This window comes from Oncorhynchus nerka, linkage group LG4 (assembly GCF_034236695.1).
Source record: "Oncorhynchus nerka isolate Pitt River linkage group LG4, Oner_Uvic_2.0, whole genome shotgun sequence".
NCBI classification, from domain to species: Eukaryota; Metazoa; Chordata; class Actinopteri; order Salmoniformes; family Salmonidae; genus Oncorhynchus; species Oncorhynchus nerka.
In genome coordinates, this window is record NC_088399.1 from 52219810 (window position 1) to 52243388 (window position 23579).

At 41.7% G+C, this 23579-nt stretch overlaps 2 protein-coding genes across 4 annotated transcripts; both read right to left on the reverse strand.

Annotated features, from left to right (window-relative positions):
* Window positions 1-918: 918 nt before the first annotated feature.
* rln1 (relaxin 1) lies at window positions 919-6393 on the reverse strand. The gene is made up of 2 exons (XM_029643477.2): window positions 6059-6393; window positions 919-1892 (listed from the first exon to the last, which is right to left on the reverse strand). Exons 1-2 carry the CDS (start codon window positions 6234-6236, stop codon window positions 1528-1530), a joined length of 543 nt encoding a protein of 180 aa, XP_029499337.1. The 5' UTR covers window positions 6237-6393; the 3' UTR covers window positions 919-1527.
* A 668-nt stretch (window positions 6394-7061) lies between these two features.
* On the reverse strand, window positions 7062-23534 carry plgrkt (plasminogen receptor, C-terminal lysine transmembrane protein). 3 transcript variants are annotated; one of them, XM_029628487.2, is made up of 5 exons: window positions 23418-23534; window positions 22881-22965; window positions 16022-16152; window positions 8387-8496; window positions 7062-7716 (listed from the first exon to the last, which is right to left on the reverse strand). In XM_029628487.2, the coding sequence occupies exons 2-5, from the start codon at window positions 22959-22961 to the stop codon at window positions 7589-7591; spliced, it is 450 nt and encodes a 149-aa protein (XP_029484347.1). In that variant the 5' UTR covers window positions 22962-22965; window positions 23418-23534; the 3' UTR covers window positions 7062-7588. The 3 variants fall into 3 exon arrangements, with proteins under 3 accessions (XP_029484347.1, XP_064873721.1, XP_029484356.1); XM_065017649.1 differs by lacking the exons at window positions 22881-22965; window positions 23418-23534 and adding an exon at window positions 21659-21748; XM_029628496.2 differs by lacking the exons at window positions 22881-22965; window positions 23418-23534 and adding an exon at window positions 18933-19000.
* Window positions 23535-23579: the final 45 nt, after the last annotated feature.

The window sequence follows — 23579 nt, forward strand, 5'->3', positions numbered from 1 at the left end:
ACACCAATGTAAAGTATGGGCTTCATATTGCGATTTAATAAGTCAAATGAGACCTGCATAGCTTCGATTTCAAACTAAACTTAACTACATTCACAACTATTTTCAAATGCACACCAAATAATTCTAATATTTATTTGAAAACACTGTCTTTCATATGCTTCCAATGATATGCATTTTAAGTCGTTGTAAATACATGCAAATCTTTCCAAATAGTTTTTTTTTTTTAAATACATTCCAAAATTCAACTACTTGTTCTTTCAAATTAAGATGCTCTAAATACTTGTTTTGAAATGTATTTGCACACACCACAGAGAAACTTGTATCTATTTAAGGCTCTGACTGGTGACTTGTCAATTACTCAGGTGTAGTAGTTCTACAATCAAGGAATGGTCTCCCACGGAGAAAACTGTGGTGATGTGTTGGGGCTAAATGGGGGTAGGATCCTCATAAACCAGTGAGTCCCTGTTAAAACTAGCTGTGTGAAATCCCTCTCGGGTACACCTTGGTTGTGGTGGTAAGTGTAATGTTCTGTGGAGGTATGGTAGTCATTGCGTCTGGTGGATCCTCCGGTCCTCATGGCTGACTTAGCACAACTAGCTGCAGGTCTGGGCCACCAGCTAACTGTTATTGTTTCCATGGTAAACCAGGAGAGTAGTGGGGGGAGAGAAGCTAAGGGAAAATAAGAGCTTATTTTTCCTTATTGCCTGACTGTTACCATGGTGTCAGCTACAGTAAACATTGAGTAATGGCTAACTAATGTGGTTTTACCCCAGGTCGAATGCAGACATGAAATTATTTATTTTTGATTAACCTAATAAATACCAATGTGTTATTATATAGCGAGGACATTTTTTGCTTTTCCATTTAGTGGATGAGACATTGACGTGGACAAGATGTGATTTCCAAAATAGACTTTATATTGATGTTCAATGAGTTGTACATTTACATACACTTAACATATGTTCACAGTATTTCAATGGGGTATTCTTGGTGGGGATGCATTTTTCAAGTCATTCAAACAATTGTATTTCTCAGGGAAGTGCATAAGTGCTCTTGCTTCAGTAATTAATTTAATGATGAAACAACATTTGAGCAATAACACATGCAAACCGCAATTGCAAACTATTTGCCTTGCACATTATACAGAAAAGCGTACAAAGCCATTTAAACAGCTAGCCCAGCATTTCCCAAACCTGGTCCTCGGGACCCCAAGGAGTGCACATTTAGTTTTTTTGCCCTAACACTACACAGCTGATTTGAATGATCCAAGCTTGATGATTATTTGAATTAGCTGTGCAGTGCTAGGGTAAAACCCAAACGTGCACTCCTTGGGGTCCCGAGGACAGAGTTTGGGAACCCCTGAGCCAGCCTGTGTTGAAATTTCTCCCATTAACAACCTAGTCAAACACTGAAAAGAAAACGGCTAACCTTTCACCCACACTCCAATAACACAGAGAGGTGTGTGGTCAGATAAACCCAGGCTAGGGCAGCTCTACCTCCACCATCCTGTTGCCCACTGCCCCAGTCTCAGCACAGACGCCCAATGTCATTCTTAGTGCAACCCTGGTTGCAGCACATGCCAGCTACGCCCAAGGAAAAGTTGCTCTTTCGCCTGTTGCGGCGTTGCCAATTGATGCTTGGGCTCCTGGCCAGCTCTCTGGCTCCCCCCACTCCTCCCAACACCGATGCATGATTCTGGAGCTCATCACTGGGGTCGAGGTTGGCCGCGGACCCCCTATGGTCTCCCACTCCACCCAGGAGTGAGAAGAGTTCAGCCAGGGAGGTGGGGGATGAGGAGGAGAGCTGGAGAGGGTGGTCTGCTACTGTGGCCTGGTCCAGACCATGAGGCCAGTTGAGTCTGCTGTCCTCGCCCTCTCTGACATGGAAGAGATCTGGAAGAAGTCAGAGCATTAGGGGGGGGCAGTCAGTAGGGGTGAGTACACCTCTTGGTTGTCATCATCCAATCAAGATGAGCCGATAACTATCTGATCAAGTATTGTTGCTTCTATAGAAGGTTTTAAATGTCTCCTTTCTGCCGACTGCCTCTTCATTGTGACCAGATTCCCTCATCCCTCCCTGTATGCAAACTAATCCAACCTGCCTTGGACTTTCCTTATGACACAAGCTGTGTAAATCAACAGGGGGAAAAAAAGCATACTTTTATACTCAATAGTTATACTCACATAATTACGGCCTACTTTTGTTACCCAACAATTTAATACTGGGCTTAACACTGTCCCGATAACCTCGTCAGCTCATGCACTTTTTTTTATTCCAAATTATTTGTAATTGCGGAAGTTGCCTCGCTCATGCTGACAGAAAGCTATGCGCCTTTACGAATCAGTTTGGACATCTTCTGCACTTTATTGCTAGCTATTAGTCTGGAAAATGCTCAGATTCACAGAATATAATAGAACAGAATTCAATAAAGATTTTACACTAGACCTAAACAGTTCTACCAAAGGAACAGAAATGTAACATGCTGGGAGAATGACTGTGGTTCCTTCCAAATAATTGATCAGTGATAATTCAGAAACAGTCACTTTCACTCATCGAGGGTTGATAGACTGATATAGGCCTACTACAAATGTGTTGGGGATGATGTGATGGACGATGATGGAGTCGCAGTAGAAGAGCGCAGTGCCTGACAAGTGTATGGCAAGGTACATTACATGACCAAAGGTATGTGAACACCTGCTCGTTGGGCATTAATATGGAGTTGCCCTCCCCCCTGTGATAACAGCCTCCACTATTCTGGGAAGGCTTTCCACTCAATGTTGGAACATTTGCTTCCATTCAGCCACAAGAACATTAGTGAGGTCAGGCACTGATGTTGGGCGATTAGGCCTGGCTCGCAGTCGGTGTTCCAATTCATCCCAAAAGTGTTCAATGGGGTTGAGGTCAGGGCTCTGTGCAGGCCAGTCAATTTCTTCCACAACGGTCTCGACAAAGCATTTCTGTATGGACGGGGCTATTGTCATGCTGAAACAGGAAAGGGCCTTCTCCAAACTGTTGCCACACAGTTGGAAGCACAGAATTGTCTAGACTGTCATCATATGCTGTAGCATTAAGATTTCTCTTCACTGGAACTAAGGGGCCTAGCCCGAACCATGAAAAACAGCCCCAGACCATTTTTCCTCCTACACCAAACTTTACAGTTGCATTAGGGTAGGTATTGTTTTCCTGGCATCCACCAAACCCAGATTCGTCCATCGGACTGCCAGATGATGAATCACATCACGCTTCACCAATCCAGAGAAGCATTTCCACTGCTCCAGAGTCCTATAGTGGCGAGCTTCACACCACTCCAACCGACGCTTGGCATTGCGCATGGTGATCTTATGCTTGTGTGCGGCTGCTCAGCCATGGCAAGCCATTTCATGATGCTCCCGACTAACAGTTATTGTACTGACATTGCTTGCAAAGGCAGTTTGGAAATTGGTAGTGAGTGTTGCAACTGAGGAAAGACCATTTTTACGCACTGCAGCTCTCGGCGGTCCTGTTCTGTGAGCTTGTGTGGCCTACCAATTCACGGCTGAACCGTTGTTGCTCCTAGACATTTCTACTTTACGATAACAGTACCTATTTGACCGGGGCAGCTTTAACACCTGCCAGCAACAGGTGTGGCTAAAATATCAGAATCCACTAATTTGAAGGGAATATTTGAATATTTTTGTATATCGTGTATATATTGTAGGCCTAATTTTCCACCTGTAGGCTACCTTTAGAGCCAGAGGATTTTTATACAATTTCCATAGACCAGCCACTATTATATACTGGACAAACACAACATGTAGTGTTTGTTTCATGAGCTGAAATAAAAGATCACAGAAATTTTCCATATGCACAAAATGAAGATTTCTCTCAAATTTTGCACACAAATTTGATTACATCCCTGTTAGTGAGCGTTTCTCCTCTGCCAAGATAATCCATCCACTTGACAGGTTGGCATATCAAGAAGCTGATTAAACAGCATGATCATTACACAGGTGCACCTTGTGCTGGGGTCAATAAAAGGCCACACAACACAATGCCACAGATGTCTCAAGTTGAGGGAGTGCAATTGGCATGCTGACTGCAGGAATGTCCACTGGAGCTGTTGCAAGATAATTTTATGTTCATTTCTCTACCATAAGCTGCCTCCAATGTCATTTTAGAGAATTTGGCAGTACATTCAACCGGCCTCACGACCACATCTGGCTTCTTCACCTGAGACCAGCCACTCTGACAGCTGATGAAAATTTCTGTCTGTAATAAAGCCCTTTTGTGTGGGCCTATGATCTCCCACCCATGGCTGCGCCCCTGCCCAGTCATGTGAAATACATAGATTAGGGCCTAAGTAATTTATTTCAGTTGACTGATACTTTATTTAAGAAAAACTCAATCAAATCCTTATTTGTTGCATGTTGCGTTTATATTTTCGTTCTGTATAAATACCACTTTTTTTAATATCTGATAATAGCAACATGAATTAGGGCTCTGTTCAATCTGTAACGATGAAGCGTTACAAGATTCCGCTATAGCCTATAAATGTAAAGGTAATTTCAGAATGAACCGATATAAGTAGTCTACTGCGAATGCAGTTTCCGCTAAAGCGGGAACATACATTTTTACATTTCAACCACGATGCAAAGCTGCATTTCCGAGATGCGGTTCGAATAGAGCCCACAATACAAAAATGTTAATTAAACGGTCACCATTTCTTTATCATCCACAGCGCTGTCCAGAATGAACGGTGGGCGTTGGTGGGATCATGGGATGGCCACAATACTGCATCCAGCTCCAAATAAAAATGGGCTCTGGGTTATCCCATTCCCACTCCTGCTATTACAGTCATTGACCTTTCTTTAATATGTTTTCAAATATTTGATGTTGCGCTGGCATTGGACATGTGAACCCTTTCTCGTGTATTCGGAACGATATCTTCGTAAATGTCTTTATTTCTATACGTGTTATCTAATTCCGATTGGACTATGGCATCCGACCACAGTGCCAGAAGGCACTTGGTTTCTATTGAAGACCATGATCTTAATTCTGGAGGATTTGTAGAGGTAACCTGTCGTTGTCCATACTTAATACCTCGACTGGCCGGTGTGGTGTATTTTATGAGGGCGGGACAACCGTGAAATTGGCCAAATTTATAGGCTATGCTTTTGTTGTCAGGATTTGTTTATACTTCGAGAATATCCTTACAAGATGCGTCTTGGCTACCTCCGGAGGTGGTCAGAAAGATCTGATCAAAATCAGTTCACAATTAATATTTTGATTGTCTATTTGCCTGTCGACAAATATGGGCACAATCAGAATGTGAACAAGAGACAAGAGAACAAGAGTATTTTAGAGCCAGGTATAAACGAGACTAGTGAGACACTCATTATGTATTTATTTTAATCTACACTTTAATGCATAGACTCATGTGAATGCATACAATGACAGTGAAAATCCCCCAAAATGCTGGGTTCTTTTTTTAATTTCAGTAAAAATCAGAGGTTACTGCACGGCCAGCTATCACGGTCAGAAACCGTGCAGAGTACATTGCAGGTCCACCGTACTAATAATTGAATGCGCTCTTAACTTTTACATAGGAAATTACAAAATAATGTTGATTGCGTTTCAATTAGTGTACTTCTCAGTAATCAGTCCAACAGGGTACCATATTTCTACAGAGGAAAAAGCAGCGATCACTATTTTCTAATTCTCCAACCAATAAACTGTGGGTGGTTCTGAAGTAGGCTACTATCACTATCACGCTGAAACGTCTCTCCATCGTTCTCTGGGACAGAATTGACCAAATGTACCAAAATCTTGATTGAATAGATGCGCCTTTCTTTCAAAAACCTAGACTGCAAATTTGGATTTTTAGACCATAGCTTGTTGTATCTTTTAAAATCGAAAATAAGACTGAGTAGGCCTACCAAAACGATTTAATGCGGTGCCCAAGTCACATGAGATTTACACAATACGTCTTACTGCAGCTGCGGAGAAAAGTACAAGTTTGACCAGTTCAACATCATCGACAAGTGTTTGCATGAATAACCTTAAAGATGTACCTACTTACCCAAGTCTTCATCTAAGGACCGTTTCCAACGGGACCCGCCGCACGTGAAGATAACGGCTCTTATGAACTCTCTGCCGCACAGTTTCATCCCATTGTCTCGCGATAGGCTTTGAGTGCTTGTACATATTAACAAAGTACCAACACACACAAGGATGACAAAGGAAAGCTTTGGTAGCATTTTCAGTTTAGAGCTGGTTTCCTTGTGAGAGAGATGAACTAAAGTTACACTAGTGTGTGGTCCTGGTGCAGGTGTGTTCTGAGATGCTATGCTGTTCAGTGAGTCCACGTTCTCTTGTCAATGTAGACTTCAATAGGATGTCATTAGGTACCTCACTATCCCGTGATGCTTCTTGTGGTCTGTTTGCTACTGGTCCATCTTTTATAGTCACTAACCCCACACCATTACCATCCTGGGTGTGTGAGTCATATTACTCTACACTCCATCCACCTCCGCTTGATAACAACCCCCAACAATTGCACACAGGCTTGCAAGAGTGGCCCTGGAAGATGTTTAGGGGTGGGGGTGCTTACATTTTTTGGTACTCTCATACAGGATTAGTAAAGTCCTAGTGCACTACTTTTGTAAGAAAAAAAATATATATATATATCCCCCCCCCAAACTTGAAATTCTGATTCATCAGGGGGTGCTGCAACACGATCAGAACCCCTACTTCCCTAGCCGCGTGTGCATGCTCGCTCTCACACACACAAAGAATGTGTAGAAAAGGATTCCAGACACTTTAGATACATAATGAATTCATGTTTTTTTTTTTTAAATACGTATTCTGGGTATAAATCCTTTCATGTAGCAGAATTACAGTGAAATGTCACTGTTCGGATTTGGTGTTTGGAAACAGCTCAGAGCTATACACTCGAGACTGCTTCCAATCGAATCTTCATCTGCAGTAAATGATGACCGGTACTGTGATAGTGGAAATTGATATGATTTTTTTCTATTCCAGAAAGTAAACTTTGTCATGAGAAATACCCACATGGTCCTGCGTACAGACAATCATATTTTATTAGTAGTATCATCAGCAGTTGACTTCTTTTACAATGGCAATTCATTTTTTTATACAACGTTTACAAACTTTTGACAGTAGTGTAGGGCTGAGTAGTGACTGCTTACCATTCATCTTAGGCATTTGAAGTCCATTTTAATGTGGCCACAAATTCTAAGGCTAAAATGAAACAAACCCATTTTCCATTAACTATATATCTGAACACCACTGGTGTAGATAATTCTAAAACAAGGCAGATTTTGATCACAACAGTCATTCCTAGGTCAGCCCAATAAGTGTCCTATGTGCATGGCTGGCTGTGTAATTTCGCATTCATGTGCTATCGGAATGATCAGAAACGCTAAAATATCTAACTATGTACTTGTATTTACAGAGTTTCCGATCATTTCGATAGCATGTGAAGACCTGATGAACGTTGATCTTGGGGACCGAGGAGCATCACTCACTCACTTCCAGGGGTGGAGATCAGAGGGGTGTGACACTGGACAACACACCCATCATGACAGTGTCATTTCTCAAAGAGGGAGCCGAGGGCGGTCTTAGCTCTTCTTGCCTTCTCAATGCTCTCGAAGTTGGGCACACCGTGTGGAAGGTCCAATCGGTCATGTTCTGAGACCATGATGCTCTCCGCCTCTCCTGGGGACCCACACAAGCAGGAAGTGACATCAAGCAAGCAAAGAATACTTTATTGTTCATTTTCTTTTCAGATCACAGAAATTAGGTTATTGCTTTCATCCAAGATACTGATATCAAACTGTGGTGGTCTGCTGTGGGTATTGTTGAAATCACATCTACTCTATACTGTAGTAACTGACTACAGCAAGAATTTGGTTTTCCCACATTTAATGTATCTTTCAATTTATCTGAGGGTGGATATGCCTTGGAAGGTTTCTGGTTGGCTGAAAGAAAATCAAACCCAAGTATTTTTGTGAAGCAGTGAAGCTTTCGGAAGTGACTTTAAAAGCAGCCCAGATGGGGTACCTAATGAGCATGGAACCCAATAAACAATGTCCCAGAATGTTTGAAGTTTGACAGAGAGAAGTCACACAAATCAAAGCAAGATCTGTCTTTTTCTTCTTAAGGTGATTTTTTTATCCTGAAATTAGGTGATTGACAACCCTGTCTCGGTGAAATCACTAAGATGTGATTGTGAGCTAAAATACCCCTTTCACATTACCGAGCTGAGCTTTACTGCATTGACCTGGTTACGCATCCACGGTGAAAGGACAATGAAAATAAAACATGAGTTTTCAAAATATGTTTTGGGTCAGCTGTCTGTGCACATGCTAGAGGGAGAAGTACTTACCCCTCATTCGGTAGATTAGCGTTCCATACGCCATGTCCATCTGATAGGCCAGGACAAAACTGAGAGGCACGACAGGGGCAAAGAGAACAGGCTTCTTCTTCTTAATGGCACTGCAAGAGTGGGAGATAGTTTATCTCTGTGACAGTCTAATGTTCCACTAACAATTAAAAGGGAACTGCACCCGCTGGGCTACGTTTTTTTGGCTTGCTCCTCAAGAAATGCTGGCAGGCCATGACAGAAGCCAAACGTGAGTTGGCTTAGGGGTGTGGTTTGATGTGGGTGTGTCCTTTCCACCACCAAGACACCCATCTGTCAGAACCTTGCCCGCAGCTGTTTCCCCCCACTCAATCAAAACAAATATACCTCCTGCGGGTTGAGTTCAATAACTACAGGCTAGATGTATGGTGAGATGCCGGAGAAAACTTTGAATTGGTCAGTAGCCTACAGAGTAATACGAGAAGAATGCAATTGCTGAACTTACCTAGATATTCTAAACTGTGTTTTTTTGATAACTTTCAAATGTAACAGGTTCATGTAGAATAAGCAACCTTTTATATCACACCATAGAAGCAGTGTCATGCTAATATAACATTGTGCACCTTTCATTGTCATTCCCAGCCGATACAGATACTGTGCTTATTGTCATTTTGTCTGGTGGTAATGGGGCCACCTTGGCCAACATGTCAGTGGTCATACCTTCCTGGGTGGTGTCCCATATACAACAGGAGTTCCATGATCCTGGTGCAGAATACACAGGGTTTCTCCCTCCCCATTTTTGACTGATACCATTCAATTCAATAATAAAAGAAGACGATACAAGTCAAAGTTGTGTCTAGTAAAATGTTTATGCCGAGTGCCAGGTCTCTCTCCATTCAGAGACATCAGTATCAAATCAGTCTGGACTTCATCACATCTTGCAAGTCTCCATGTGCTGGCTCCATACATGTTTCTGTGAACAAACACACAGTCACTGTTCTTATTACCAATGGCAGTTTGGGAGCGGTCGAAATTTACCCAATTGTTACCTGGAGGAAAATGGGGGAGGGTTTAGTATAATTTATTGAGTCCAGAGGGTAATTACATTTTTAATAGATTAAATGTCATATTGCTCAGTGTTTGAGAATTAGTCGCTTATTATATCTAGATGTGTGCCCGATGCTGCCCCCCATCCCTAATTCTCTACTGGGCACGCAATATCAAGTGCGCCTAGTGTGATCTCAATCAAATGATCCATAGCCTGTACAATAGGCCTAGGCTATACGAAGAGCATGTTTGGAGAAGCACATGGCAAAGTTATATTTCTAAGATAATGTACTCTTCCTTCAAGTTTTTGTGCTGCTGGGATGGTGTATATAAAACTAGGCTACATTACATTACACACTGCAATGAATAGGCTAACCCAATTATAAGCCCTGGCCTGCCCTGCTCTTGCTGATGTAAACCCTTTTGTGCTGCCTAACCAATGACTGTGCTGTGTACGGTGGCACTTCAGCAGGCTAGTCAAACGTGTCCCCCGAAAATAATTTTGTATTTGTCCCAGAAATGCAATACCTGTGCCTGCGGACTAGGCCTACTGATGTCCTGTTCAGTTTGAGAGGCCGAAAATGAGGAGGACCGGAGGTAAGCTTGCTACTGCTATAATTGATTTGAATAAAAACTAAATGTTTCATTGCCCATAATGAAGCTATTTATCAGTTACTGACCTCGCAATAAGCAATAGTTGAGTAACTTGCATTACTATGGAGCGGTAGCCGCGAAGCTGGACAGCTGAAAGTAGTTAGGTAGGCTAATTCGAGGCAGGCCTTAGTTTAAACAGTTGTCATTTTAATTTGACTTTAGGCTACTAACAACAATAGGTCTTTGTGTTGGAGCCTATTTCTTTCGAATTGTGAGGGTATTGTGGCTTTTGTTCAAGAAAATGGCTAAAAGCATTGGCCTAACATTTATGGACCTGATTATATAAAGTGATCTATAACACCTTAGTACGCAATGTTTTATGCTAGAAGCAAGCTGCAAAATGCCAGACGTGACTCCGATGCATATGGGACATCTTTGATTTGACATTCAGAGGCTGCGCAGCAACCTTCTATAGCCGTGAAGACAAAAAATGCACATTGCTTTGGAAGTAATGTGTGATTTTGTCACTCAATTGATGTCCAACATTTCAACAGGCAATTAAACAATATACTACACTCTAAATCAGTCAGGAGCAAGCCAGGTAGCCTAATTATTTAGGCTATTTATTATTATTATTATTTCGAGGCTATTGCCTGCCATTTAAGAAATTGTGAAGAATTTGTGACACTACAGCACGTGTCAAACTCATTCCTTGGAGTATCTGTGGGTTTTTGCTCCACTAGGTCATTAATTAGTAAGGAACTCCCCTCACCTGGTTGTATAAGTCTTAAGTGGGGGGGGGGAAAACCCCGCAGACAACCAGCCCTCGGTGGAATGAGTTTGACACCCCTGCTCTACAGGCTAGAAGGAACGCTCAGCATTTCGACAACGCAACAGCATCCCTATACATTTCACATTTAAACTGTATTGAAATACATTTTACAAAATTATTACTTAGAATTAAATAATTAAATGAAAAATGCCTTACTAGGCTATACAGTGCCTTTTTGAATTCACTTTTAGAAACACAAGTTTGGACAGTCTTTGGTTTGAGGATCATGCGGTGAGCTATGCATGCATAGTTTGTTAATTTAGCCTAGCAGATGCTCTTATATTCCCATGCCCTTATCACACGCAACACAACAATATCATGGAATAAAATCGATTATTTAAAAAGGATAGTTAACAGTTACAAGCGCATATAGGCCTACTGGGTTATATGTGGCCGCCATGTTAAAAAAACAAATGGCTTTTTCGCAAATGTATTGATAATCAGATACTTCAGTTGTAACTGGTTCTGTTGCACTACATCTCTTGCTCTCGGCCATCCACGTTATGTTTGTATTATTATTTTGGGTACAGGGGAGGGTCACTTTTTTTCTTCAAGCATTTAGGGAGGGTAAGATTCTTCAAATAGCCACCCTTTGCCTTGATGAACTTCTTGCACACTCTTTGCATTCTCTCAACCAGCTTCACCTGGAATGCATTTCCAACAGTCTTGAATGAGTTCCCACATATGCTGAGCACTTGTTGGCTACTTTTCCTTCACTCTGCGGTCCGACTTATCCCAAACCATCTCAATTTAGTTGAGGTCAGGGGATTGTGGAGGCCAGGTCATCTGATGCAGCACTCCATCACTCTCCTTCTTGGACAAATAGCCCTTACACAGTCTGGAGGTGTGTTGGGTCATTGTCCTATTGAAAAACAAAAGATAGTCCCATCAAGCGCAAACCACTTGGGATGACATATCGCTGCAGAATGCTGTGGTAGCCATGCTGGTTAAATTGGCCTTGAATTATTTGATCTGTATTGTAGGTTAAGGGCTTGTAGAGTTGAAGTCGGAAGTTTACATACACCTTAGCAAAATACATTTTAACTCAGTTTCACAATTCCTGACATTTAATCCTAGTAAAAATTCCCTGTCTTAGGTCAGTTAGGATCACCACTTTGTTTTAAGAATGTGAAATATCAGACTAATAGTAGAGAGTGATTTATTTCAGCTTTTATTTCTTAATTCACATTCCCAGTGGGTCAGAAGTTTACATGCACTCAAATAGTATTTGGTAGCGTTGCCTTTAAATGGTTTAACTTGGGTCAAATGTTTTGGGTAGCTTTCCACAACCTTCCCACAATAAGTTCGGTGAATTTTGGCCCATTCCTTCTGACAGAGCTGGTGTAACTGAGTCAGGTTTGTAGGCCTCCTTGCTCGCACACGCTTGTTCAGTTCTGCCCACAAATTGTCAATAGGATTGAGGTCAGGGCTTTGCGATGGCCACTCCAATACCTTGACTTTGTTGCCCTTAAGCCATTTTGCCACAACTTTCGAAGTATGCTAGTGGTCATTGTCTATTTGGAAGACCCATTTGCGACCAAGCTTTTAACATCCTGACTGATGTCCTGAGATGTTGCTTCAATATATCCACAATTTTCCGCCTCATGATGCTATCTATTTTGTTTCCTGCACCAGTCCCTCCTGCAGCAAAGCACCCCCACAACATGATGCTGCCACCCCCATGCTTCACGGTTGGGATGGTGTTCTTCGGTTTGCAAGCCTCCCCTTTTTCCTCCAAACATAACGATGGTCATTGTGGCCAACAGTTCAATTTTTGTTTCATCAGACCAGAGGACATTTCTCCAAAAAGTACGATCTTTGTCCCCTTATGCAGTTGCAAACCGTAGTCTGGCTTTTTCATAGCGGTTTTGGAGCAGTGGCTTCTTCCTTGCTGAGTGTCGATATAGGACTCATTTTTACTGTGGATATAGATACTTTTGTACCTGTTTCCTCCATTATCTTCACAAGGTCCTTCGCTGTTGTTCTGGGATTGATTTGCACTTTTCGCACCAAAGTACGTTCATTTCTAGGAGAAAGAACACGTCTCCTTCCTGAGTGGTATGATGGCTGAGTGGTCCCATGGAGTTTATACTTGTGAACTATTGTTCGTACATATGAACGTGGTACCTTCAGGCGCTTGGAAATTGCTCCCAAAGACGAACCAGACTTGTGGAGGTCTATTGGCAGATGTCTTTTGATTTTCCAATTATGTCAAGCAAAGAGGCACTGAGTTTGAAGGTAGGCCTTGAAATACATCTACAGGTACACTTCCAATTGACTCAAATTAAGTCACTTAGCGTATCAGAAGCTTCTAAAGCCATGACATCATTTCCCAAGCTGTTTAAAAGGCACAGTCAACTTAGTGTATGTAAACTTCTGACCCACTGGAATTGTGATAGTGAAATAATCTCTAAACAATTGTTGGAAAAATTACTTGTGTCATGCATAAAGTAGATGTCCAAACCGACTTTTCAAAGCTATAGTTTGAACAAGAAATTTGTGGAGTTGTTGAAAAACTGTCATCACTAGCATAGCTGACGATAGATACCCTAAACAGCACGTCATGATGACAAAAGTGAGTGCTACGGGGCGATATTCATTTTAATCAGTTACCTGCTTTCTTGGATACAGGAACAATGGTGGCCATCTTGAAGCATTTGGGGACAGCAGACTAGGATAGGGAGAGATGATGTCCGTAAACACTCCAGCCAGCTGGTCTGCGCATGCTCTGAGGAAGCGGCTAGGGATGCCGTCTGGGCCGGCAGCCTTGCGAGGGTTAACAAACTTAAATGTCTCACTCACGTCAGCCACGGAGAGAGCCCAGAGTCCTTGGCAGCAGGCCGTGTCGGTGGCATTCTGTTATCCTCAAAGCGGGCGAAGGTGTTTAGCTTGTCTGGAAGCAAGATGTCAGTGTACGTGGTGTGGCTGGTTTTCCCTTCGTAGTCTATGATTGTCTGTAGACTCTGCCACATACGTCTCGTGTCTGAGCCGTTGAATTGCGACTCCACACTGACATTTTGCCTGTTTTGATTACTGTTTGTATTCGGCCATATTCCCAGTCACCTTGCCATGGTTAAATGCGGTGGTTCACGCTTTGTTTTGCTCGAATGCTGCCATCTTTCCACAGTTTATTGATTCGGTTAGGTTTTAATAGTCACAGTGGGTACAACATCTCCTATACACTTCCTGATGATATCAGTCACCGTATCAGTGTATTCATCAATATTATTCTCGGAGGTTACCCGGAACATTTCTCAGTCCGCGTGATCAAAACAATCATCAAGCATGGATTCCGATTGGTCAGACCAGTGTTGAACAGTCCTTAGCACAGGCACTTCCGGTTTGAGTTTATGCCTTTAAGGAAGGGAGGAGCAAAATGGAGTCGTAATCAGATTTGCCGGGGGGAGTGCCTTGTAGGCATCCCGGAAGATGGAGTAGCAGTGGTCCAATGTTTTAGCAGCGCAAGTACTACAGTCAATGTGTTGATAGAACTTCGGTAGCATTTTCCTCAAATTTGCTTTGTTTGCTTTCCCCAGTTACAATAAATGCAGCCTCAGAATTTGTGGTTTCCAGTTTTCATAAAGTCCAGTGAAGTTCGAAGGTCATCGTTGTATCGGCTTGAGGGGGAATATACACGGCTGTGACTATAACCAAACCTCTTGGGAGGTGATAGGGTCAGCATTTGATTGAGGTATTCTACAGTAGGTTGGGTGAACAAAAGGACATGACTTACGGTATGTTATCACAATAACACTGAGTAGTTAATCATGAAACATACACCCCCGCCCTTCTTCTTTCCAGAGAGATATTTATTCCTGTCTGCACGATTAACTGAGAACCCAGCTGGCTGTACTGACTCAGACAGTACATCCTGAGAGAGCCATGTTTCTGTGAAACAGAGTATGTTACAATCCCTGATTTCTAGAAGAAAATCCTCGCCCTGAGCTCGTCAACTTTATTATCCAGAGACTATTAGAGCGTAATATACTCGGAAGCGGTGGATGATGTGTGCACCTCCTGAATCGGACTGGAAGTCCACTCCTAATACCTCTTCTCCGCCGGCGGTGTTTTGGGTCAACCTCTGGAATCAGTTAAATTGCCCTGGGAGATACGAACAAAGGATCTGATTCGGGATGCTGGCGAGTTACCGTCACTCTGATATCCAAAAGTTCTTCCAGGCAATGTTATAACACAACAAAAAAATCTGGGCTAATAATGTAAGAAATAATACATTAAAAAAACAAATACTGCAAAGTTGCCTAGGGGCTAGAAGTATGGCTTCCCCATCTATCGCCACCATTTTCTCAAACCACTAGATGTTCATTTTTGCAACGATGGGGCACACAGTTTAGCTGACATTATCAACACTGGCCAAGGCTTAAAGCCTGCATACACACAAACTCACTTCCTTGACAACAGCTCTGCTCTGTGAAGCGCAAGAATGAATGAATGCACTGACTTCTGCAGTGGCCGTATTGCAATAAATGCTGTACGGACACTGCAGACGTCGGATTGACAGTGCAATAACTTTTATGTTGATGATGGCCAAAGACAAATCAACAAATACTTAGAACAATCATTGATATGCTCTAAAACAAATTATATTGCTTTACACAACATGATGGGCGGCATTGTATATGACTTGTGTGTTTTGACAAAGAACATATCTACCATCTACATCAACCTAGATGTGCATGTGAATAACAGGTCATGAACTGCACTACAACACAGCCTTGACACTGCTGTAAATAAAACAGTGTTGTTGCTTTAAAGGCCACTGCACTTCACATCATTCAGTTACCCCCTGACCCTTTAGATCAGTGAGCCTCTCACACCTAACATGTAGGAAATGCAGCCACTCAGGTCTGCAAGCTGTGGCAGCAGCAGTGTGCCGTTGTACGTTTCTGAGAATCAAACCATCTGTTAACACTTCATTTGAACTGTACATCATAACAGCATCATAATGACATAACAAAAGTAATAAGTCAAGATATCATTTGTCATGTCATACTTATGCCAATAGTGTGACACTGACGTACAGTTAAAATAAAGTGCCAGCTTAATACAAATATTTATGAATCGAAATGGCCTCATCCATGTCCTATCTATAACTATTGAAGAACAGACTTAATGTGAACAAACATGTTGTAGGCCTACTGGCCTAGTTAACACTACAGAGAACCCACCCGATGGTGAGGCCTAGTGCGGCCAGGCTGAAGAAGGTGCCGTAGTATTTGAGGAACTCCCTGGACCAGGCTATCTGCATGGCCATCTGTCTCTCTCTCATCTGATTCTGCATCAGGATCTGTCTCTCCATCTGGGGTCGGGCAGGAAGGTCAGAAACACACTTTGTCAGAGCTAAGAGTGGGCAAAACTGGTTGCAATGACATCATTATGACATTACACTCAGTAAGAAATACGTTTGTTAAGCAGCAGAACTGAGCAGGCAAAACTGGCTGCATTATGACGTAAAAGGAAGTTTTCCAGCAGCAGAAAGCAAAAATTACAGCCCAAAGTATGTCTGGTTGCTAAGAATAAAGATCCCTCCCAATGTGTTCTCCATGGGTAGTTCAATCTCATTTCAACAAGCCATGACACCAACCATCTCAGATAGGGTCTGTAGTTAAAAACAGATAAGATTAGCATTCCTGAAACATTATTTCATTGAAATTGTATTTGATCTCTAAATTAAGCTAAAATTGATTACACCGAAATTGGCCATTTTAATTAATATGATTCATATGATCTTTAATAAATATAGTTCTTAACATTCAATTTGGACCATCATTCTTCCTAACAATGAGTATCCAATAAAATGGTCAAAAGCCATCCACACCACAACAACCAGTACACAGTCTCAGTTCTCTGTTTGACAAGTAGTATAAATATGTGATTTTGAATATTGCTCCTTCATCCTTGGTAATGTATATCCTGTGAATCTGGTCATGTTTTATTTTATACCCCCTTTTTCTCCCCAATTTCATGATTACAATCGTCTCATTGCTGCAACTCCCCAATGGGCTTGGGAGAGGCGAAGGTTGAGTTATACGTCCTCCAAAACCTGACCCGCCAAGCCGTGCTTCTTAAAACCCCCTCGCTTAACCCGGAAGCCAGCCGCACCAATGTGTCGGAGGAAACACCGCTCAACTGACGACCGAAGTCAGCCTGCAGGCGCACCGGCATGACACAAGGAGTCGCTAGAGCACGATGACCCAATTAAAGCCCTCCCGGCCAAACCCTCCCCTAACCCCAGGCTGTAGTGATGCTGCAACACTGTGATGCAATGCATTACACCGCTGTGCCACTCGGGAGGCAATCCATAACTTTTTTTAAAGGGAATAAACCACACACACAAGGGTCTGTTTCCTGGAGGCAAATTAAACTGAAAACTGAATTGCTATCATGGAGGACTAGCTTGAATTGTGAGGTTGACAGCACAATTTATTTTCACCATTAACAAAAGCTATTGGTTAAATAAAATGTTGTGATCTATTTAAAACACAAGAGACCAGCAAAATTGAAAGAAATATCAGGAACAGCAGCATCTAGAGGGCAAAACTTGGTACTTTCACACAAATGTATGGTAAATAATGAAATCAAATTCAATGGCTAATTTCTCTGAACAGTGGAAAAAAACATCACCAGATTCACAGGGAGTACATTACAAAAGGTTGAAGCAATACTCCAAGCAGCAGCTCCATACTACTTGTCAGACAGAGAACTGATACTGTATACTGGTTGTTGGGGGATCAGTGGGTGGCTTTTTAAAATGTTATTGGATTCCTCGTGTCTTACTCATTGTTAGGAAGAATTATGGTCCAAATCAGATGTTAGGTACTATATTTATTGAAGATTATATGAATCCTATAAATTACAAATGGCCAATTTGGGTGGAGTCTATTAGCTTATTTTCTCAAAGATCAAATAATATTTCAGGAATGCTAATCTTATCTGTTTCTAACTACAGAAACAATTTCAGAACAATCAAATGGTGGGTGTCAAAATCCTCGTGCTTTTTGAGGTGGAATGATTCCCATGTCATAAAACATTTTAGAAAAAGGCTGTGCCGTTATCCTCGCGTGGTGAGGAATTGAAATGCATTGAAAACAGGGGTTATACATTATATATTACTTTAACAAAATCTCTTTCTCTGACCAATTGTATTAGCATAAAATAGAATTGTAAAACATTTGAGCATACAATAAAGCTCTGTATTAGAATTTTTATGTTATACAGTTTTGCTCATTTCTGTCAAGGGTGTCAATTTCGGACCCCACTGTAAAAAGGACATCAATTATAGTATGTCATGCGATGATGATTTATGACAATTTATATTGTTTTGGTCATTTGTGGCAACATTGAATATTGGAACGGTAAGTGGGCCAGAATTGACAGAGCACTAAGACAACATGGTAAAGGACATAATGACAAAAAAAAATATCACTGACATTGTCTGAACATTTATAGGAATGGTTAAAAAAAAACAAGCTCAACGGCGATCGCCATTGAAAGTTATTTTTAGTGTAGGACAAGGCTTAATCTAGTCCAGACAATTGTTAGATTCCAAGATTTCAAATGGAATTTCATAAAAACATCAAGCTTTACATTTCTGCAAACAGACGTTTCGTCCACTCTTTCTCATGTGGTGATCTGAATAACGAGAGGTAGAGTGAGACTGATTGGCTCAATTTGAGAGTCATTACTCAATTGATTTTAGAGTCACACAACCCATTGTGAAGAAGTTACATGACCAATCAATCATGAAAGCCATTGTGTCCTCAAGAAGCTGGAAGTATCATGTCTGCCTGAATGCCCGAGTGTCATTAACGCCATTAACAGAGTGCTGCTGAATAGAGCATGGAGGGAGATGGAGGTGTTGTGACGTGAGAAGGGTGGAGCTCGTTGGTAGTTCCAGCCCGAATAGATCACCTCCTCCAACCAGGCCTTTCACTGGGCCGGGTCACAGAGTAGAAAGTGAAAAGTAATCCAGTGAAGGTGTCCCAAATGGCATCCTAATAATAAATAGTTGATTGGATTTATATAGTGCTTTTCTACCAACTGAGGTACTCCTAGCGCTTTACATAGGTTGAAACTCACCTAATCCACCACCAATGTGCTGCCCGGCGACCATTTTTGTGCCAGAACGCTCACCACACATCAGCTATCTGGTGGAGAGGTGAGTGATACGGCAATTAGAAATGAGGGGGATGACTAGGTGTCCATGATGGAATGGGGCCAGGTAGGACATTTTTCCAGCACACCAGGGTTAACCATCAGGGGCGGCAGGGTAGCCTAGTGGTTAGAGCGTTGGACTAGTAACCGAAAGGTTGCAAGTTCGAATCCCCGAGCTGACAAGGTACAAATCTGTCGTTCTGCCCCTGAACAGGCAGTTAACCCACTGTTCCTAGGCCATCATTGAAAATAAGAATTTGTTCTTAACTGACTCGCCTAGTTAAATAAAGGTAAAATAAAAAATAAATAAAAATCAGGCAGGTGGGGAATTGTCATCTGCAGTAATTTAAATGGGTTTGACACTTTAGATTGTATGGCCACCAGACATCGATTTCAGCATGTTTTGCCACCAACAACGTTGCGTCATCAAACTGGAGATGGCTAAGGAAGCAGAACCCCACTAAAAAAATGGAAACACCACAGAGGAAAGATGTACAGTTAAGATAAAGTATAGTGTATTTTAAAGGCTTATTTCCGGCAGTGTGTATTTTTATTAGGTCCATGTAAGTAGTGGGCCCATTTAACTGTTTTATATACCTCGGAGCGCAAAAGGGGGTCACCAGTGCATTCGGGCAGATAGGAAAGATTTCTTCTCGTGTGTACCACATTGATGTCTGAGTAAGGCCAATGTTTTGTAGGACTTTGATTGCATGGGGCTATACCAAATCCCTGCAGCCAAGACATAGGCCTATGAAGAACCTTTACCAACTCAAGCTTTAACGCAAAGTCATGCTCAAATATAATCTGTTCTGAATAGTCAGATAGGGGGTTAGGGATCCGGGAAGCCAGGAGGCGTGGGGAAGTCGAGGGAGGAGGAGTATGGAGGTGACAAAGTGGTTATTAATCTGTGGAGGAAGTTCACTGACATTTCCTAAAGGCCATGTGGAGGGATGTTCTTGACTGAGCATTAAACCAAACGCAAACAATAGAGACCATCTCAAATAATCAAGACAAGTTTCTAAAGCAACTTTTATTTTTAGTGTGTTGAGCCTAGTTAGGAGATAACTTTTTGATGGTGATAAGGTTTTATCATCTCACATATCATCATACGCAGGGAAACAATTTGAGCTTTGTGAAAGACCAGACAGTGGCGGGTGTGAATGACTGTCTTCAAATACTAAATTATGAGCAATAATCATCTAGATTCAATGCTGTTCCACCTTCCTCATAACATCAGGCCACACACACACCCCTATAATTTGAGGGCTTATTGTTCCCATATTTTGATAATGATGAATAAAAAATGTCATAGCCTTCAATCATGCACGACACACCATAAAAACTGACCATTTAATAATCAAATCATAGACAATAACATAAAACGTTTGAGATTCCACTACAATGAGCAGTGACGTAGGTTTGACATCTTAATGCAGGAGAGAGGGAGAAGACATATGCTAGATACACCAGCTATCCTTTTAAAATTGCCAGGTCGATTCCATTCATTACCAAGTGTCAGATAGTAATTTACATCGACAAGGAGATGGCTACAGTACAGTAATGTTCTATTTCTAGGTGATTGTGTCCTCACATTACCTTTTAAGAATGTAAAAAAAAAAAAAAGCTGCATTAGGTACATGATAACACAATGGCGTTTTACAGTATGTATTTTTACAACAATGATGTCTGGCGTTAATAAGTTTCACCACCTATGGGCACTTCTGCTACAAACAATGATCACAGGTGCTGTTTGCCTCACAGGCAAACATGCTAAATGTATTCTTCCACAAAATGGAGGGAAAAAGCTTTTTAACTTGTTGCAAAAAGCCACCTCTAACGATTGCAATAAAATCGTTGTTTTACAACCTGCTTAAACTAGCCCCGAGAGGATGGAAGCACCTCAATTCATCTTAGAGACTGTGGTTGCTGTGATATTCTAGAATCTAGGGGAAACTACTGAGCACAAATAAAATGTGTGCTACTCAGTGGGCAAAACTCGTTTAAAATACATCTTTACAACCAGAAACCTGGCAAAACTGGTTGAGAAGATGCCATTACAACCGTTGTAATGACATAATTTTAACCAGTTTTGCCCAGTTTTACCCACTGGGTAGGCAGGCACACCTGAAACGTCTATACCTTCCCTCCAAGATACAGAAATATATAATGTCCACAAATTGTATAGGTTTATATATGAATCTTTGTAATGGCTTTTGCATTCGTGAAGACATAACAGACCAGGGGTGTAAGCACTTTGAGCCATTTACACTTTTCTAACATCAATAAGGCAGTGGTTCTCAAACTTCTCCTGGGGACCTGCACCTGTTCCATGCATTTGATCAATTTTAAAGCTAGCACAGCTGATTCAACTTGTCAACTAAACATCAAGCCCTTGACTATAACACCATGCCCAAACTGGACGCATATCGATTTTGTCCCCCCCACACCAAACGCGATCACGACACGCAAGTTGAAATATCAAAACAAACTCTGAACCAATTATATTAATTTGGGGACAGGTCAAAAAGCATTAAACATTTATGGCAATTTAGCTAGCTAGCTTGCAGTTGCTAGCTAATTTGTCCTATTTAGCTAGCTTGCGGTTGCTAGCCAATTTGTCCTGGGAACTAAACATTGAGTTGTTATTTTACCTGAAATGCACAAGGTCCTCTACTCTGACAATTAATCCACACACAAAACTGTCATCCGAGTCATTTCGAGTTCTCTCTCCTTCCTAGGCTTTTTCTTCTTTGGACTTTATGGCCATTGGCATCCAACTTTCCTAACAAGGTGTATTACCACAACCGACTGACCTCAGTTCATCTTTCAATCACCCACGTGGGTATAACCAATGAGGAGATGGCACGCGGGTATATGCTTCTAAAAGCCAATGAGGAGATGGGAAAGGCAGGACTTGCATCGCGATGGACTTCTAGTTGCTTGGCAATGCAGACGCTCATTGGCACATGCGAGCAGTGTGGGTGAAATGATTGAATAACATGTATGTGTAAATGTATTTTGCAGCGCTCGCGACGCGTTTGGGTAGTGTGTAAGTGAATCAGGTGAGCTAGTTCAGGGCTACAACAAAATTGTGAATCTTCTGGGGGCCCCGAGGAGAGGTTTGAGAACCACTGCAATAGGGGGCAATCAGTGGTAAAATTGGTTGAGTAGCCTATGATGTCAAATCAATTAACTTAATAACACATCAAACATTAAATAGATTATAAACTGCTATATCCCCATTTCAGGTAAGTCTAATGTTGAGGCCATGGGAATGTAATCAGACATTTTATATAATTACCTTATTTTGAAAAGCCCTGGAACCACACTTCTTATAGGCCCCATGCATATCAAATGTTTCTCAATTCATCGGCCTACACAACGGTAACTAAAATCATCTCCTTGGCTTCCAACTGGTGAGATATAGTGAGGTAGTCTAATTCAAGGGTTCTCAAACTTCATGAGGTAGGGGGAGACACCCAAGCCCCCATTTTGGGAACCACTGGTCTAATTGACAAGTACATTTTTAAATTACCTTTATTAACCTACGAAAGTCCGTTAAGAACAAATTCTTATTTACAACACGTGTAGCATCATAGGCTATTTTTTTGGCTGCATTTACTGCTATGTGCGGCGGCACTGCCTCCCAGAAGTAGAAAACATACATAGGATGACTTAACATCTTAGATAATGTAAATATTCTCTGAATAATGACCATAATTGTAATGTTAAAATTTTTACTGGTACGTATGACCGGCATGTCAGTAGAGATGATTCAGACTCCTGTGTATAATCTGCACAAGTGTATTATCCCACCCTCTCACATGGGGAAATTCATTGGAATCTTTGGTAGGCTATGTATAAGCATCTCACCTGGAGCCGTGCGTTGTGCAGCATGAACTCCTGCTGCTTCTTGAAGTTCTGGTCCATAGATTTAGACAGCATAAAACCCATGGTGCTGGTTTAGATAATAAAATGAAGCCACATGCTATGAGATAAAGCAAGGGTCAGGGCTCTGGGTTTATCCTGGCCTGGAAAAACTCAGGGCCCTATTAAAGCAAGATGTGCATACGACTGTAGGTGGCTGGGCCACCAACAAAACAATGAGGATTTCTATGGTAACAACTGCTGCTAGCTAAACAATATATGTAGCTATAGAGCACTGCTCAATGAATGACATTCCATGGGTGCAAAAATACGTTTGTTAAATTTATAGCTAGCTAAAACTGTTAATAAACGTGTGACACTCGACGCCTGCTTACAGTAAGTGGCTAGCTAGTGGTGCATTGAATCATTATTAGCTAGCTACTAGTAGTAGTTGGCGCGTTAAGGCAAACATTTCCACATTTGAAATTATTGCATGCGGTCTTGAAAAGGCACGTCGATTCGCTGTGGCAGTGAAAAACATACCTTTTATTTTATGTCGCTATTCTATAAATGTATTTATGCTAGTTAGTTATGATTCATATGTGCTGCTCCGCTAAAGTTTCCTTTCCCCAAGTTCTATGGGCATGTTCACGGAAGCAAGCAAGCATGCGCTTTCTACAACACACAGGCGTCTCACTCATTGGT